Source organism: Heteronotia binoei, chromosome 1, assembly GCF_032191835.1.
Source record: "Heteronotia binoei isolate CCM8104 ecotype False Entrance Well chromosome 1, APGP_CSIRO_Hbin_v1, whole genome shotgun sequence".
Lineage (NCBI taxonomy): Eukaryota > Metazoa > Chordata > Lepidosauria > Squamata > Gekkonidae > Heteronotia > Heteronotia binoei.
The window spans coordinates 136,124,924-136,140,872 of record NC_083223.1 but is presented as its reverse complement, the minus strand read 5'-3'; the positions used below and the strand labels follow the sequence as shown (position 1 = coordinate 136,140,872).

Genomic DNA, 15,949 nt, shown 5'->3' with positions numbered 1-15,949 from the left:
TAAAACGTTAGAAATATCATCTAGAATAAGAAGCACTAAAACGTTTTGGGTACCAAAGTTAACATACCTATTTCAAACGCTGCCTCTGGGAACAAGGAAAAATAAAATTGAACAATGGAATAGAGCATTAAGAGAATGGATATTCAACAGTAAAAATTGCAGATTCCATAAGCGAATAATATATATAATCATAAATCAGAATTTGGATGGGGAATTCCGGACCTAAATATTTATTATGAAGCCTTTCAACTAAAATCATTATTGGAAATAGGTGAGGAAAAGACTCAGAAATGGGTCAACTTTGAGAATGAAATAAACAATAATATTGGGAGATCAGACATTTTTTCTAAAGTTACAAACAAAGACTTACAATTAACAATAGTCCCTAGAAAAGCTTCATTAGAAGTTTGGAAGAAATGGCAGCCACATTGGTTAGAAAGAATTTCTAGATGGGCACCCCTGGAAACTATCAATGAGGAAGTGCAAGAAACTAATTGGTGGGAAAGGTTAAATCTTAAAGGTTATTGCAGAGTGGAAGACATGTTTCAAAGTGGAATTCTTAAAACCTTACAGGAAATAACAGAAGAAATAGGAAAACAATACTGGTTAAAAGTAGCTGGGCTATACAAGACAGTAAAAAAGATTAGTGAAAATGAAGATTTTTGGATAGACACGCCAATGGAAGTATTATAGAAAGAAATGGCAAAGCAGAAAAAGGGTTTGGTAGGGAAGATATATAGAATGATAGTAAATATGGAAAAAATAGTAGAGTATTTACAGAGGAGATGGAGCCAGGAGGGCAGGATATCAGAGAGGTCGGTCGAAAAAATTAAGAAAGGAATAGAAGAAATCAAAGTAGCCAAATTTAAAGAACTTGAATATAAATTTCTTACAAAATGGTACAAGATCCCAGCACAATTAGCTAATATGATTCCAGGATTGAGTCCGCTATGCTGGCACCGTAAACTTTCTAAAGGGTGGTATGCTCATATGTGCTGGGAATGCCCGGAAGTAAAGATTTTTTGGAACAAAATTATCAAAATAATCAGAAAAGTATGCAATATAACATTAACTATAGAGTTTAATCTTATGTTGATAAGTACAATAGGTGGTCCAATAATAGACAGGAGTATGCAAAATTTAGTTAAGGCTATGGTATTGGCGGGTACAGCGGTCATTGCTTTGGGTTGGAAAGACAAAAGTAAATGGACAGTAGAAATCTGGCACAATTATTTGTTTGAATTTATAGTCAGACATCGTGGCGGTACTTAACAAGATGACAACATGGGATGAGAAAACCAAGGAAATTACGACCAGATGGAAGACCTACCTAGAATGGTCAGCGATAGATGGAAGGACGGACATTCAGTGGAAGATTAAGATTTTGTGCCCATGGCTGGGGGGAAGAGACTAGGAGTAAAGGCCGGGGGGGGGGGGGGAGAGGAAGGTTGCGTTGGAAATATAAAAAAATATTTGTTGTAATGGATTTAAAAGATTAACAAAGATTATTTATATAAAAAATAGAGTTAGTTTTCAAGCGTTTTGAAGAGAGCAATTTGCCAGCAAAATCCAGGTTTTTGCATCTGGTTAGAGAAGAGGTTCAGGACTGGCTTGCTCCTAATATAAATACTTAAGTGGTGCTGAGAGGTAAGTTCTTAATTTTTCTTTAAAAATTATTCACTTCCTTTTAGCTTTGTGTTGTATCTTGTTATAATTACCATGGTTTATTCCTGGATAATTGTAAAGAAAATAAAGAGGTTGCAGAAAGCATTTTGCCAGCCAAATTCAGAAGGCTTTTGCATCTGTTTAGAGAAGTGGTTGCTCCCAACAGACACACTGAATTGTGAAAAGAGGCTGATAATTTTGAAGTAAATAGGATAATAAATAGGGATATTCCTGAGGAAGACTTTGATATCACCCAATATCCAGATGCTCATTGGATGGACTTTTCTTTGCAATATTGTAAGGTTCTACTTCTTTATAATGTGACAAAAGATTTGTATGATTCCTGAAAAAATGTATCACACTGTATTTGTTTGTATTTTCTCTAATATGAACTGTGATCTCATGTTATCTCAGCACCAATACTGCCTGGGTTTGAATTACTGGGTTTTAGCTGCTTATAGTCTTTATATTTTGTTCCAAAACACAGCGCTTTTTTTTTTAGTAGGAACACAGTTCTGGCTGGCTTTGCATCAGGGGGTGTAGCCTACTATGCAAATGAATTCTTGCTGGGCTTTTTGTACAAAAAATCCGTGTGAAACAATGGCGATGTCAGGAGGTGTGGCCTAATATGCAAATGAGTTCTTTGCCAAAATGTATCACTTGTGCTCAGCGTAACAGTGAACTGTCTTGGGTAAATGGTAGTGTAAGGGCCAGATTAGACATTGCAGAATCCATGGGTCTGACCTCTGGACACTGACACCATTTTAGAGATGAATTTAGCCATTTAAAAATGCCACAAGGCTCTATAATCTCTAGTTTGGCCCTCTCTTGGGAATAAGCACACAGCAAGTCTGAGTTCTTAGTGAATATGCCTTGGGCTCTCTCCCCTCACAAAAGTTACTGACCGTAGAGAAGACTGCTCTAGAACGGGGATGTCAACCTCAATTGTTATGCGGGATGGATCTGACATAAATGAGGCCTTGTCAGGCTGGGCAATGCCAGGCCATATGTGTTCCTGTTTAAGATTATAAAGGACACAAACATAATTAAATATATTTTTAAAAACCTGTAAAACATGCTTAAAACATGCACTTGTTGGTCCTAAAGGGGCTTTCTTTGTATTTCTCCCATGAGATCTAGGGAACTGGGCAAAAGAAGCTCTGGCTCTTTGCTTCCTTCCCCAGGGGATGGGGGGGAGGAGCCTCAGCCAATAGAAGAATTGGCTCAGCAGCTCTGCTGTGTGCGTGAGAGTCTGGCAAAGCAAGCTCTGCCTTCCCCCTTCCTCCCCAAGGTAGGAGCCTCGGCCAATGGAGAAAATAGAGATTTTGCTCTAAAACTCCTGTGTGATTGAGCAAGCTTTGTAAAGCAAGCTGTGATGCAGAAGGAAGCAGATGACAGCCATTTGCTTGGGGTGGGGAGGCTGATTTGGCCCTCAGGCCATATGTTTGACACCCCTCCTCTAGAACATTTTCCTACCCAAGGATGCAGGGAGCCAAAAATTGCGCTGAAAAGTAGAGTTCTCTGTAATGATGTGTGGTGAACTGAGCAGTATTTCTCAGACTTCTTTCTGGTTTTTAGACTAACTTTCTTTCTCTAGCTGAATCCAGTGGTTGTGTCAATCACAATGGGGCAACCAACAGACAACACAGGAGTTCCTACATATTTGAACAGACTATCCAAGTATACATAAAAGTGACTTTGTATGTTAAAAGATCACCCACACTCTCACACACTGATTAGATCTGAATATGCTCCAAGAGGTATGGAATGCTGAGAGTGAAGAAAAACGGGGAGCAGAGGGTGAAGAAAAAGGGGGAGCAGAGGGTGACCAGCCTGCTTAAACCTGTAATAAGTGGATGAGATTCAGTTATTTCCAAATTGTTTCTCACTGGCTTGATTCCTCAGAGACCTTTCTTCAATTTGTTGAGCTATTAGTGAAGTAGATTCAGGTGGGTAGCCATGTTGGTCTGAAGCAATAAAACGAAGTCTGAATCCAGTGGCACCTTTAAGATCAACAAAGTTTAATTCTGAGTATAAGCTTTCATGTGCATGCACACAACAACTTATACCCAGACTTAAGCTTTATTGGTCTTAAAGGTGCCCCTGCACCCAGACTTTGTTCTATTAGTGGAGTAGTCAAGGATTTGCAGTTCCAGTCAGGATGCAGTTTAGGCATAATTCTCGGGCAAGGAAGCAGTCCTGCACCTAAATACTCCTTGGTACAAAACCAAAATTCCTTGTTTGCAGAACACTGACATACAATTATTTGGATGGCTTAACAAATAATTTCAGCTTCCACCTACAGTATGAGGTTGTACAGAATCTCTCCCCATAAAAATTCAACTGTTATAAATTCCCATTGCTTCTTCATAAAAGCATTTTTAAACCCTCCAGTTTTTATGCTGCCCTCAAGCGCCTCGCCCCCCCCCCAAAAAAAATTATTTTTACAGGCGGCCATCAATTCCAATAGTAAGTAACTGGGCCATAATCTGTGCTTCTGTTTGGATAGCGGGAGTGGACGAGGCTGAAATAACTCACTATTAAAAAACAAAACAAAACCCCTGTCCTGTTCCCCATCCCTCACCCAAACCGAACATTTCAAGAACTTTCGTGATTGCTAAAAAGAAAACAACCCCACTTCTGATCCCTGGATAGTTTGAAATTACACGGCTCCTCTCCACCCCCTTTCCAAAATCGGCAGATGTGCGCATTTGGCTACCACCCAACCCCAAGTCTGAAAAGAGCATTGGGGCTGGCGTGGGCGGCGGCGCCCGCCTGTTCAGGGCTGGGCTCTCTTGCCTTTCAGAAGTTCTGCTCCAGCAGCCGGAAGGCAGTGAAAAGCGAGCACCCTGAGCCCAGTTCCCGGCGCTTCTCTCTCCTGCAGGGGGCACCGCGGCTGCGAAATCTCGAGCAACCGAAAGATACCAGAGAGACGCGCCAAGAGAAAACCCAAAGGCGGCTAGGGCAGATTTCCCAGCAGGAGCTCCAAGCACGTGGAGGAGGAGCCACAGGCGGGCTCAGGCCAAGGAGGCGGAGCGGGGCTGCCGGGGAGGGTGGGAGCTTTGGTGTCTGCCTGCCACGATGGGAATCTGAAAGGGGGATAGTAGTCTCTGGGCAAAGAGACAAGAGCGAGCAGAAGCGGGGCTGGGTTGCCTTCTGGATTTGGGAGCTTCGGGGCGCAGAGTTCAGAGCCCTGGATCGAGGAGTATGGAGCCTGTTACCAAGTGGAGCCCTAAGCAAGTAGTGGAGTGGACTAAGGGTAAGAAATAGAACTCTGGCTCGCTCCTCTTTACTGGATCTGGGAGAGTTTCCTGCTCCAGCCCCCCCGCTCACGGTCTGCTCTTGATGTCTTCTCTTTCCAAACTTTCCCTTATAACTTCAGGGTTCAGTTCGGCTCTTCTCTCCCCCTGCTTTCATCTTGTCCCGTTTCCACTAAGGGCATGTTTAGCTGCCTCATCAAAAAGGATCATGTCTTCAATTAGCTATCGCTCTTAATCCGAAAAGTGTCCTGTGAGATCCAGTTCCTTGGCTATTAGCAACACGCACGTCTTTAACTAGAAAATCCAGCCACTCGAGTGTAAACAAACAAGTAAGCCAACAGCGGCCCTGGGCATGTTTTTGCAACTTGGTGTGAGAGCCCGGGCTGTGGAGTTCGTGTTAAGAGTTTCTCTCTTCTAGGATTTAGATTGGGTGTGGGTTTCACATAAAGGCAAACTTTGCTAAGTATTTTTGAACTGTTTGGGGTTATTTCAGACCAAGAACTGTGTTCGCACGTTCAGAAGTATATAAGCTACCATAGAGGAATAAGGGGTACGTTGTGGTCCCTAAAGGAAAAGGCAGTCTGTTTAATGCATCTTGTTTCATGGAAGAGGGGTTTAACAGTGCCGTCCTAAACGGGTCTTCTCCTGCGCTACTTAGCAGGGATTTTTGTTTTGTTTTGTTTAGGGTTGCATTGTTAGGGAGTTAAGGTCTTTTGCTCACAATAACTATTGTGTACATATACAGATTCAAAACTGTGATGTCCTTCTGAACACACTCTTCAGCTTTTGGCTAATTGTATTTATATATAGGTATGCCATTTTTTAAAAAGGCATTTTGATACCAAATATCATTTAATACTTTAAATGGTATGTATGCTTTTTTTGGGACTGGATCCCTTGGAACTCACTGGAGTGTAGTTATGAGAAAGCACATTCATTTTCATGAGAGGTGAGGGATACCTCGGAAGGGTGCCTTATATAGCTGGCAGTGTTCTGCCCAAACATTCCTGGCAGATGATCCAGTTGAACAGAGTGCAGTCTGTGATCATCTGTTTAGATTATAGTGTGCTAGAAGTTGAGGGCCAGCAGAACTGGGACCATACTGTGCCAGAATTCCTTCTCCTTTTGTGGTACCGTTTTCTTCTTGGCCATTTGGTTTCCAGTGTCTGTTGCAGGGTGCTTGGTTTCTTTCTATAAATTAGTTAGTGGGTGACATGAAGGTGTTGATTCAAAACAGATAAAGATCGTGTACTGAACTGTGGAGGATTTGGCCCCTCTTCTTTCCTTTAGGCCTCATCCTCAATATTAGTGTACATTTGGCATGCCAGCATACTGAGGTTATATTTTAATATGGATACATCATGAAAAATTATGGATTATTCATAGTATGCTTATGTCTGGGGTAGCAAGTATGAGCATTATTTATTTATTTATTGGATTTATATCCCGACCTCCCCAGGCTCAGGGCGGTTGAGATCCCAGTCAATCCATGATTATTGATTTGGACCAAAATAGTGCATCTTGGTGCATGCATCCTTGGAAAGTGTGTTTTGCTTTTGTTTTAATGTGGAAAAAGAGTTGGAAAGACTTGAATTCTTTGTATGAACCCAGGGAGCTACTTTAAATCTCTCTAATGAGGAAGTGGCAGTTTTCTGTATTATTTTAATGGATTTTCTCCTGGTTTTATTGGCCAGTCTTGGTTCAGGCATTTGCAAATCAGTGCAGTTTCAGAGAAAATATATTTTTGACTTGGTTAGCTCTTTATCTGATGAGTGTTGAACTGAACTTTATCCCCTGGCCTGCCATGTCTGTGTTGCTTGCTTAAGCTTTGGTACTAGAATATGTATATCATTGGACTTCATGAATAGACTGTTCCAATTCAAGTTAATCCTTTAATCAGTAATTAAAAAAACAAATTTGGCCCAATTCTTCCCCTCTGAATGGATAAGGTTGGTTATCAAAGACAATACAGTCTTTTTACACCAATGTTCTATATAAGAATTGTGAGGTTATATGGCATTTCCTAGTAATCAGAGGATTACTTTGATCATGAGAACATCCTTGTATGTTTTGAGAATTCATTAGATGATGTAACTCTGGAGGTTCCCCTTTATAGCTATTTTATTCTGTTTTTTTTTAAAAAAAACCCTTCAAAGCAGAACAGATTCTTATGGGGAGTTTGGGTGGTGAAACGGAGGACTGCATGATGGGGAAAAAATAAAACTTCAGCAATTCTATTCTTATTATTTAAAAGAATAGTTCAAAGTCACACTCCCCATTGAGAGTCTTGCTGCACTTTTACTCCCTTCTGCCCTCCAAATACAAGTGTGCAGGTAGCAGTATGTCAGCCTGGCATTCCAAAGAGCTGGAATATTGCATGGCCTGTTAGCTATGCTCCACCAACTGATAGAAATGGCTGGGAGAACTTCAGCTTTGGGCCTGGGCACTGTGTGCTTCTCATGTGTCTTACAACATATGGATTAGGGCAGTGAGTGGTCTTCCACCTGTGGACTGGGACCCCAGGAGGGTTGTAGAGCCTCATGTGCTGGGCGGTAAAGAACTATTTTTTTCCACTGCTGCACAAGCCCATAGCTATGGGGGGCCTCTGGGGGCCCCACCCCAACTTCTCATTGAGGTCCCCCAACTCCACCAGCCCTACCTCTCTTCCCTCCTGCTCAATTGAGCAGGAGGGGAGAGTGAGAAGCAGCAGGCCTCTGTGTTTCTGCATTTTGGAAGAATGTGCTGCATGTGCATAGAATGGAAGAAGACACCATGTGCCTGCTAGGAATTTGCAGCTTGAAAAAAAAAATCAGTATTTTTCAGATTTGGATATCAGAGGGCTGGACAATATTGGTATTCCTGGTTATCTGGGTTCCAAATACCGGTTTGATATTTGGATCTTTTCCCCCTTTTTCTTTCCAGAATTCTGATAGAATTCTGATATTATTCAGCTCCATTATTCCCTATGGGGAATCTTTCTAGAAGGCTGGAAGTACTGTTTTTTTTAACAAATGATGCCAAAATTGTGGAAGAGCTGCTGGTGCCTGTCCATTGATTAACCCACAAGTTTCAAATGAATTAATCCAATAGGTCCAGTTCTTTGGTCCCCGAAATCAGGTGCCCCCAGCCATCTTCCATTGTTTCCTATTGGGAAGAAAAATCTATGCTTTATTCAAGGCGAAGAATAGCCAAGGACACTGGAAAGACACAGACACAATCAAAGAAAAAGCCTTGGGAGCCCTAAAATGCTGGCTTCCCATATTACTGGTTGCTCCCAAATATTTCTGGGATTTCTTGGAGAATCTGGGATACCATCCAGATACACAAATATATCTGGAAAATACTGATTTTTTCAAATATGTATTTGGAATGGATATATTAGAACACACATCTCTGCTGCTTGCCTCTGTATCCATGTTGAAAGGACCAGAAGGGTGGTGAGATCCACAGTGAAGACGATTCCTTTTCAATATTTTCTTTCCTCACCACTCAGCTCTCCAATGCACCAGGTGCTGTTGGAGTCCTCCAGCAGAAGGCCATAACTTAAGTTCTCCTTTTCCTGTAATATGATTTTGGCATATTTTTTCAGTTTCTATGCTGCTGCCAGGTGAGTCCCAAGTCAGGACAATTAAACACCACTCTATTCAGATATGGAAGTTGCATATATGTATGGGATTACCAAGGCCTGGAGTATAGTCTAGGTTTGACAACATTTATTAGAGATGGGCACGAAGCAGCTCACAAACTAAAGTTTGTGATGAATTTTGGCTAGTTTGTGGTTCACGCACTGAAGTTCGTGGCTGGTCAGCCAGCATGAACTTTTAAGCAAATCTTGGAGGTTTATGGCAGTTCGTGAATGGACACATTTCCAGATGTACTGTCTCTGCTCTTACGAAATGTTCACCACACTGCAAAGCAAGATGGGGGAAGAATTCTCCATCCTTGGAAAAACATGTCAGTGTCAAACTCTTGTCCGTTTCAAGAGGGTCCACTCCCTTTGTCTGGGCTCCTTTGTGCTCCTTTCCAGTTTTCTTGCATAGAGGTTGCAAAATCCTCCCCCCTATATTGGATTTCTTTTGACTCTTTTAAAGCTTGCAATGCCACAATGGCACTGGAGTTTGCTGAGTGTTCTGTAAATTGAACTGGTTGTGCTTGGTTTAAAAGAATGTGCTGCAGGGATTCTCTGGTTTGACACTAGTGCTCTTCTACTTGCATTGCCACTGTGGCACTGGGTTCCACTGGGGATTCTGTGCACTGAACTGGTTATGCTGGGCTTTTAATCTCCCCCCCTTTTTTGGAGAGTGATTTGGAAGGGATGGTGGCTCAGTGGTAGAGTATCTGCTTGGTAAGCAGAAGGTCTCAGGTTCAATCTCCAACTAAAAAAGGTCCAGGCAAATAGGTGTGAAAAAACTCAGCTTGAGACCCTGGAGAGTCGCTGCCAGTCTGAGTAGACAATGCTGACTTTGATGGACTGAGGGTCTGATTCAGTAGAAGGCAGCTTCATATGTATTTCACATCAGTCCTGTTGAGCTGGCATTGCCCCCTTGGCACTAGGTTCTACTGAGCACTTGTACATTGCACTGATTCTGCGGGACTTGCAACCCCTCTTGCTTGGAGAGTGATTCTGTGCTACAGATCAGTCCTGTTGAGTTGGCATTGGCACAATGACACTGGATTTTGCTGGCACTCTTTAATTGCACTGATACTATTGGGCACTCTGTACATCACACAGGTTCTTCTAGGCTTGCAAAATCCCCCCACCATCACCTTCAGTTTCTGCTTCAGAGATTCTCTGGGACTTTGATTCTGTTCTGCTGTATTTTGTTCCCCTTACTTCCCCTCCCCCCTTCATTGCAAACAATGGAGGATGGGGTTGTAACTCGAACCCCCATAAACCCAATCCTCACCATATTAGAAGGGCAGGTAGAGGAGAGACAGCTGGAGATCCCTTGTGAGTTTGGTGTCTCTAGCTTGCCAGGGCTGTGTGTTCTACCATGTCATAAACTTCACAAACAAAACCAGTTTGTTTAACTCCTTAAAGTTTGTGTGAATGCAGCATGCCACAAATCATGAACTGAACTGAATTTTCCCAGTTCGTGCCCATCCCTAGCATTTTCCATTGCAGAAAAATTTAGTTAGAATGTTAGATAAACAATATGTAACAACTCAGAATATTAAAGTTTGAATCCAGTGACACCTTTAAGACAAACACAATTTAAGGTAGAAGTGTGCTAGGAGCACACACAAGCTTATACCTTGAATAAAACTTCGTTGGTCTTAATGCCACTGGACTCAAACTTTGTTCTGCTACTTCAGAGTAAGATGGCTATGTACCTGAATCTATCTACTGAAAGTTGTATTGCATCTTATTTGTATACTTGCTGAGCAGATATTCAGATAATTAAAAAAAATTTAGTAGTATCAAGCCAGCCTGAAGTAGCTAATTATAATCTTTTCAAGTGATTTCTCATTGACTGGAAGAATCCTTTGCATGTAGAGTTCTGTAGCTCTCTGCCAATATGAACACCTAGCTGCTGAGTTGCTTTTAAATGGCATCTGTGGCATTCACAATAGAAGAGATTAGCATGTACCCATAAAGAGGCAGGGTTTCCCCCCAGCTTGCAGCCTCATTATGAACTCATCAGGTGTGGTGTAGTATTAGAATACTTTCAGACTTTCAGCTGTGAGGTCAGATTCACTCTGCATGTTTCAAATAAAATAAATATGATCTATTCTCTCAGAAAGACTCCCTCATGTAAATTCCCTGCATTCAACAGAAAGGTTAAACTGCTGACTGTGACAAAGCCAAGCCTTAATTGATTAGCAGAGGGCAGGCTAGAATAAATAGTACAAGAAAACAAAGCAAGTGTTTCTCAGAACATACTTAAACAATATGACTTTTCCAAATTAAAAAGGCAGGTTTGCTCTTAATTAAAGGAGGCTATAAACTTATGAGAACATGATGAAGAAAGAAACCTGCAGAAAAGAGTAAGCAATCTTCTAGGGAAATACTTAAGCAAACACATTACTTGAGAACCTTCCCAAGTGAGTTTAAGCTAATGGTGTTTTCGTCTATGGTAGGTTACATGATTAAACTTTATTCATTCAGTCTGCACATTATGGCTGCAGTCCAGTGCATGTTTACATGGAAGTGTGCATAGCATTTCACCTTATGGCTTAATGCAAAAAGAGTCCCATGTGTGCACCAGCCCCTTACGCATGCTTAAAGTTTTTTTCTGAACCTGCCCAAGTTACTGATTCTCCTTCATAGTGATTAATCTGGAACATGTGTTGGTAGAACATCCGTTCTTTTTAAAGGCTTGCCAAACTTTTCTGTGAATTCAACCACCTGATCTGCCCTGTGGGAGCTTGGCTTCAATTCTGGATACATGCTTTCTTCACATTAAAAAAAAAAAACAATTGTCTCACTGACTTCTTTTGAAGGTCTCGGTAGAGCCCTGACTTGGATATCCCCGGCTAGCCTGATCTCGTCAGATCTTGAAAGCTAAGGAGGGTTGGCCTTGGCTAGTATTTGGATGGGCAGCTTTCAAGGAACGTCAGGGCATGATGCAGAGGTAGGCAATGGCAGACCATCTCTGAAACCTCTCTTGCCTTAAAAAGAGGTCTAGCTCGCCACCTAGTGATCCATAATGTTAAAAGAGCTAGAACTTCTGGCTGCCAGATTATCTTAGAATCTCCTGGCTATACTACACAAATTGCCATATGATGGTGGTGGTGATGATGATAATAATAATCTATTTCCATTTCTGATTGTTCATTTAATGTGTGTGTTGTGGGTGTGTGTGATTTTTGAAAAAAAGGTTTATACATGAGTTGAATATAAACTTTAAAAGGACTGGTTGAAACATATCCTGGATGCCACTGTGCCTTGTGTCTTTTATCTATTTCCATGTCTGATTGTTCATTTAATGTGCTTGTATATATGGGGAAGGGGGGGGGGCTGATAACATTCATGTACTATGGACAACTGCCCCAATCTTGCTTGTGGTTTGCATAAGGGCAAATAATGGCTTGAATTCATATCATCTTCCCTTGCCTATGGATCTACTATGCTGCACAACTGTGAATAAACATTATTTTTAACCATAGATGGATTAAATGTAGGGCCTTTAGTGAACAGATGAAATTGTCTTTGGAATAATGAGTCTAGCCTGGAGCTGCAGTTAGCTATCCCTATTCTATAACTAATTACATCTCTTCCTTTCAGACAAAAAAAAAATTGCTGTACAACTGATGTGGCCTAGCAAACTGCTGGTACTTAAAAACAACCACTAGTAACAAAAAGAAACAGAACAGCAGCCATTTGTTATGATTGTGCTAATAAGAATAAATCCAGTATAGTAGTCTAAAATAAATGGCCCTGGAAGTTTATTTATTTCTACTTATTCATATTCCACCTTTCACCCCAAGTTGGAGACCAAAGTAGTTTACATTGTTCTGTTATCTTCCATTTTATCTTCACAACAGTCCTTGTTTTTTTTTTTAGAAAAAGCCCAACAGGAACTCATTTACATATTAGGACACTCCCCCTGATGTCACCATTGTTTCACACAGGAATTCATTTGTATGTTATGCCAAAAGCTCACGCTGATGCTAAACGCCCCAAGGCTGAACATGACAGAAAAAGATGGCACTGCAAACAAAAAGAATGCTAAGCTGCAGTGTCTATGTGACCGTTGTCATGCCCCCCCCCCAACACCTCCATAATTATTCTTCTGACTGGTGTGATTTAACTAGGCTTGGCTGCTTGCTCCTGTTCAGCAGCAGCCCCCGTATGACAGCCTGTGTGACTTAGCAGTTGCCAACTCCAGGTTGGGAAATTCCTGGAGATTTCAGGGGTGGAGCCTGGAGAGGGTAGGATGTGAAGAAGAGTGGGACCTCAGATGGGTATAATGCCATAGATTCCACCCTCTAAATCAGCCATTTCCTCCTGGGGAACTACTGTTGCCAATCTCCAGGTGAGGGCTAGAGATCACTCAGAATTACAACTGTGCTCCAGATGGCCGAGATCAGCTCCCCTTGAGGTCCGGGTGTGTGTAGAGTGAATGCCTTCACTTGGATGGGTGGGAAGACAGCAAGGGTGGGGGGCAGTCACCCAGAGCCTTTTTCTAGAGCCCATTGTATTTTTCTTCACAACGGGCCTTATTCCTAGTTATAAATACATCATAATAGGTGTGCATATATTAACATGCAAACTGGATTTTTAGACGGCTAAACAAAACTTTCCATCTCAGTGGATAACACTGTTCTCCCAACTACCAGCTATTGCTTTTGGAAATCTCTGGGTATGCATTTAAATATTCTTGCTTAGTGTCCTTGCATGTGTACAATAGAATCCACAACAAAAGCTGTACTTTGCCAATTGCTTAACTGGCTGTAAATAGATATAACAAATGGGGGCCTGCAAGGACTTGTGGGGTGAAAATCCCTCTCTTCCATTCCCTTTCCTTTCCCTTTCTTGAAAGCCCCTGTAGCCTCTCCCTCTTTCCTACCTCCTTCTCGCCTTCCCATTCACCCACTGACCTGCCTTTATCTTCACTTTTTTGCCCTGCCCTCACCCTGGCACTCTCTACTCAGGGAAACTACAGCTAGTTCCATGATGCTGGTTGCCAGAGTAGACCCCATTGCTCAGTGGAGAACCTGTATGGACTTGCAAAGGGCATCTATTTTTCCCATCTTAGCTTTACCACACTGTTTTCTCTTTCCCTGCACCTGACAACCCGCATATCCTCAATCTTCTCTGCTTCCTTCTTTTATTCCCATTGACCCACCAGTCTTTTATTTGCCCCTCCATTTTCAGCTACACATATTATTTGTTTCTCCACGATGGGGTTCCAAAGCAGCTTACATAATTCTCCTCTCCTCCATTTTATCCTCAGAAAAACCCTGTGAGCAGTGTTCCTTCTAAACTGAGTTAGTGTGAGTTAGCTCACAGTTTTTTAGTCTCTGGCTCACCCATTTTTATCTTAGCTCAGGAAAAATGCCCCCATAGCAAATCTATGCAGTAGATCACAACTTTAATGCCATTAGCTCATGAAGTAGAATTTTTGTTCACAAGTCTCCACAGCTTTGAGGGAGTATTGTCTGTGAGTAGTTTGGCTATCCCAAACTGGGAGTGAAGAAGCCTGGGAAATGGTCCCTCCCCCAGCCCACCCTGACCCCATCCCCAAAGGAGGAGAAGGGGAAGAGGGAGTCAGTTGGAACCTGACTCTCCCTCCCAAAGTGGGGATGGAAGGGAGGAGGAGGAGGTGGAGGTACTTGCCTAACCAAATGGCTGTGTGCATGCTTTCCTCATTGAAACAATGAAGTGGAAGCTTGACTTTATTCATGGATTTAAACTGGGTTTAGTTATATAAATTATCATTTTGATTTAGATCAGTCCACCTAACTACATATTTGAAAAGTTATTGTACTGTACTAACATTGTTATCTTAAGCAGCATTAAACCCTTCTAAGCCTCCTGATTTCAACAAAAGGGTGTAACTCTGTGTAGGATTATACTGTCAATGTCCTACAAAACTAGACTTTGTGAATAAAGGAAGAAAAAGAAGGGTATTCTAAAGTCTAGGTTCTCAAGCCATGTTCCCACCTGCTTCAGACCTGGCCTATACAAAGAGCAGAATGTGTTGGTAGAATTCTGAGGTGCCACTTCAGGTGAATGTGTATCAGGGGGGATTGCTTTGCTAGTTTTCAGTTACAGGAAATTATTAATGTACGGGAACTTTAAAACATGTCATTCTCTTACCTGCAGGTGGAAGATCTACAATACATTCTACTCTTTCATTCTGTTGCATGTGTAGACTAGGCCTCAGTACACAGAGAAGGGCCTCAGTGGGAGGCCTTGGGTCACAAATTAATAGTTGCAGGGGAGTTCCTAAACTATATAGTTGCTCTGTTAAATTACTTAATTCACTTTTTAAATATTCCCCAGAAACCTCAAAGAAACAAATCTGAATTTCCCAGATATTGTCCCATACAGTCCAAGTGTAGAATAATACAGCTTTCAGGACTGAACAACAATGAAGCTAGTTCTTGTGTTACCTTTGCAGCATAGGAGGTGCTGTAACATGAGGGTCTGATTAGAAAATATGTTAAATGTGAGTTTGGTTGTGAAAAACCCAATCCAACCTGTGTTTAACATGTGACCTGACATCCACGTTAAAAATAGTGTGTTGGGACAAATTATCTCCTGAGCATGTGGTCATGAGCATGTCAGTTAATCAAAAGTAGGTTTGCAGCTACAAAAGTAGGTTTGCAGTCAGTTATCAGACTGTTAAATAAACAAAATATTGCAAGAGTGCTAATGTTTTAAAGCATGTTTTTATTTTAAGTTTTTTTAAAAACAATCTTTAATTGTGTTTGTGTCCTTTATAAAGTTAGGGTTGCCAAGTCCAATTCAAGAAATATCTGGGGACTTTGGGGGTGGAGCCAGGAAACATTGGGGGCAGAGCCAGGAGCAAGGGTGTGATAAGCATCATTGAACTCCAAGGCAGTTCTGGCCATCACATTTAAAGGGACAGCACACCTTTTTAAATGCCTTCTTTCCATAGGAAATAATGAAGGATAGGGGCACTTTCTTTTGGGGCTCATAGAATTGGACCCCCTGGTCCAATCGTTTTGAAACTTGGGGGGTATTTTGGGGAGAGGCACTAGATGCTATACTGAAAATTTGTTGCCTCTATCTCAAACAACAGTCCCCCCAGAGCCCCCGATACCTCCAGATCAATTTCCCATTATACCCTATGAGAATCGATCTCCACATAGGGAATAGTGAAGTGCCCAGAAGACATTTCCTCGCCCCCTCCCCCGTTTCTGGCTACTCTGAAGCGAGGGATTGGCATATCTACTCACAAGTTGCTGACAACTTATTCAAAGTAACACAGACACGCCATCCCAAGAGGAAGCCTTTCCAATCGGAGACTGAAGCCTCCAGAGGTGGAAAGTCATGTGGTGGCTGTGTGGGCAGGGCTTCCCGCCGCTGGCCAGCTTATTGGGGGTGGGAA

At 41.9% G+C, this 15,949-nt stretch overlaps 1 protein-coding gene across 1 annotated transcript in view; it reads left to right on the top strand.

Annotated features, from left to right (window-relative positions):
* The first annotated feature begins 4,734 nt into the window (after positions 1-4,734).
* The window catches only part of CNKSR3 (CNKSR family member 3), a 108,564-nt gene continuing 97,349 nt past the window's right edge, over positions 4,735-15,949 (top strand). The window contains exon 1 of the mRNA XM_060241080.1: positions 4,735-4,924. Coding sequence (XP_060097063.1) covers positions 4,873-4,924 — 52 coding nt within the window. The 5' untranslated portion in view covers positions 4,735-4,872. The remainder of the gene's footprint in view (positions 4,925-15,949) is intronic.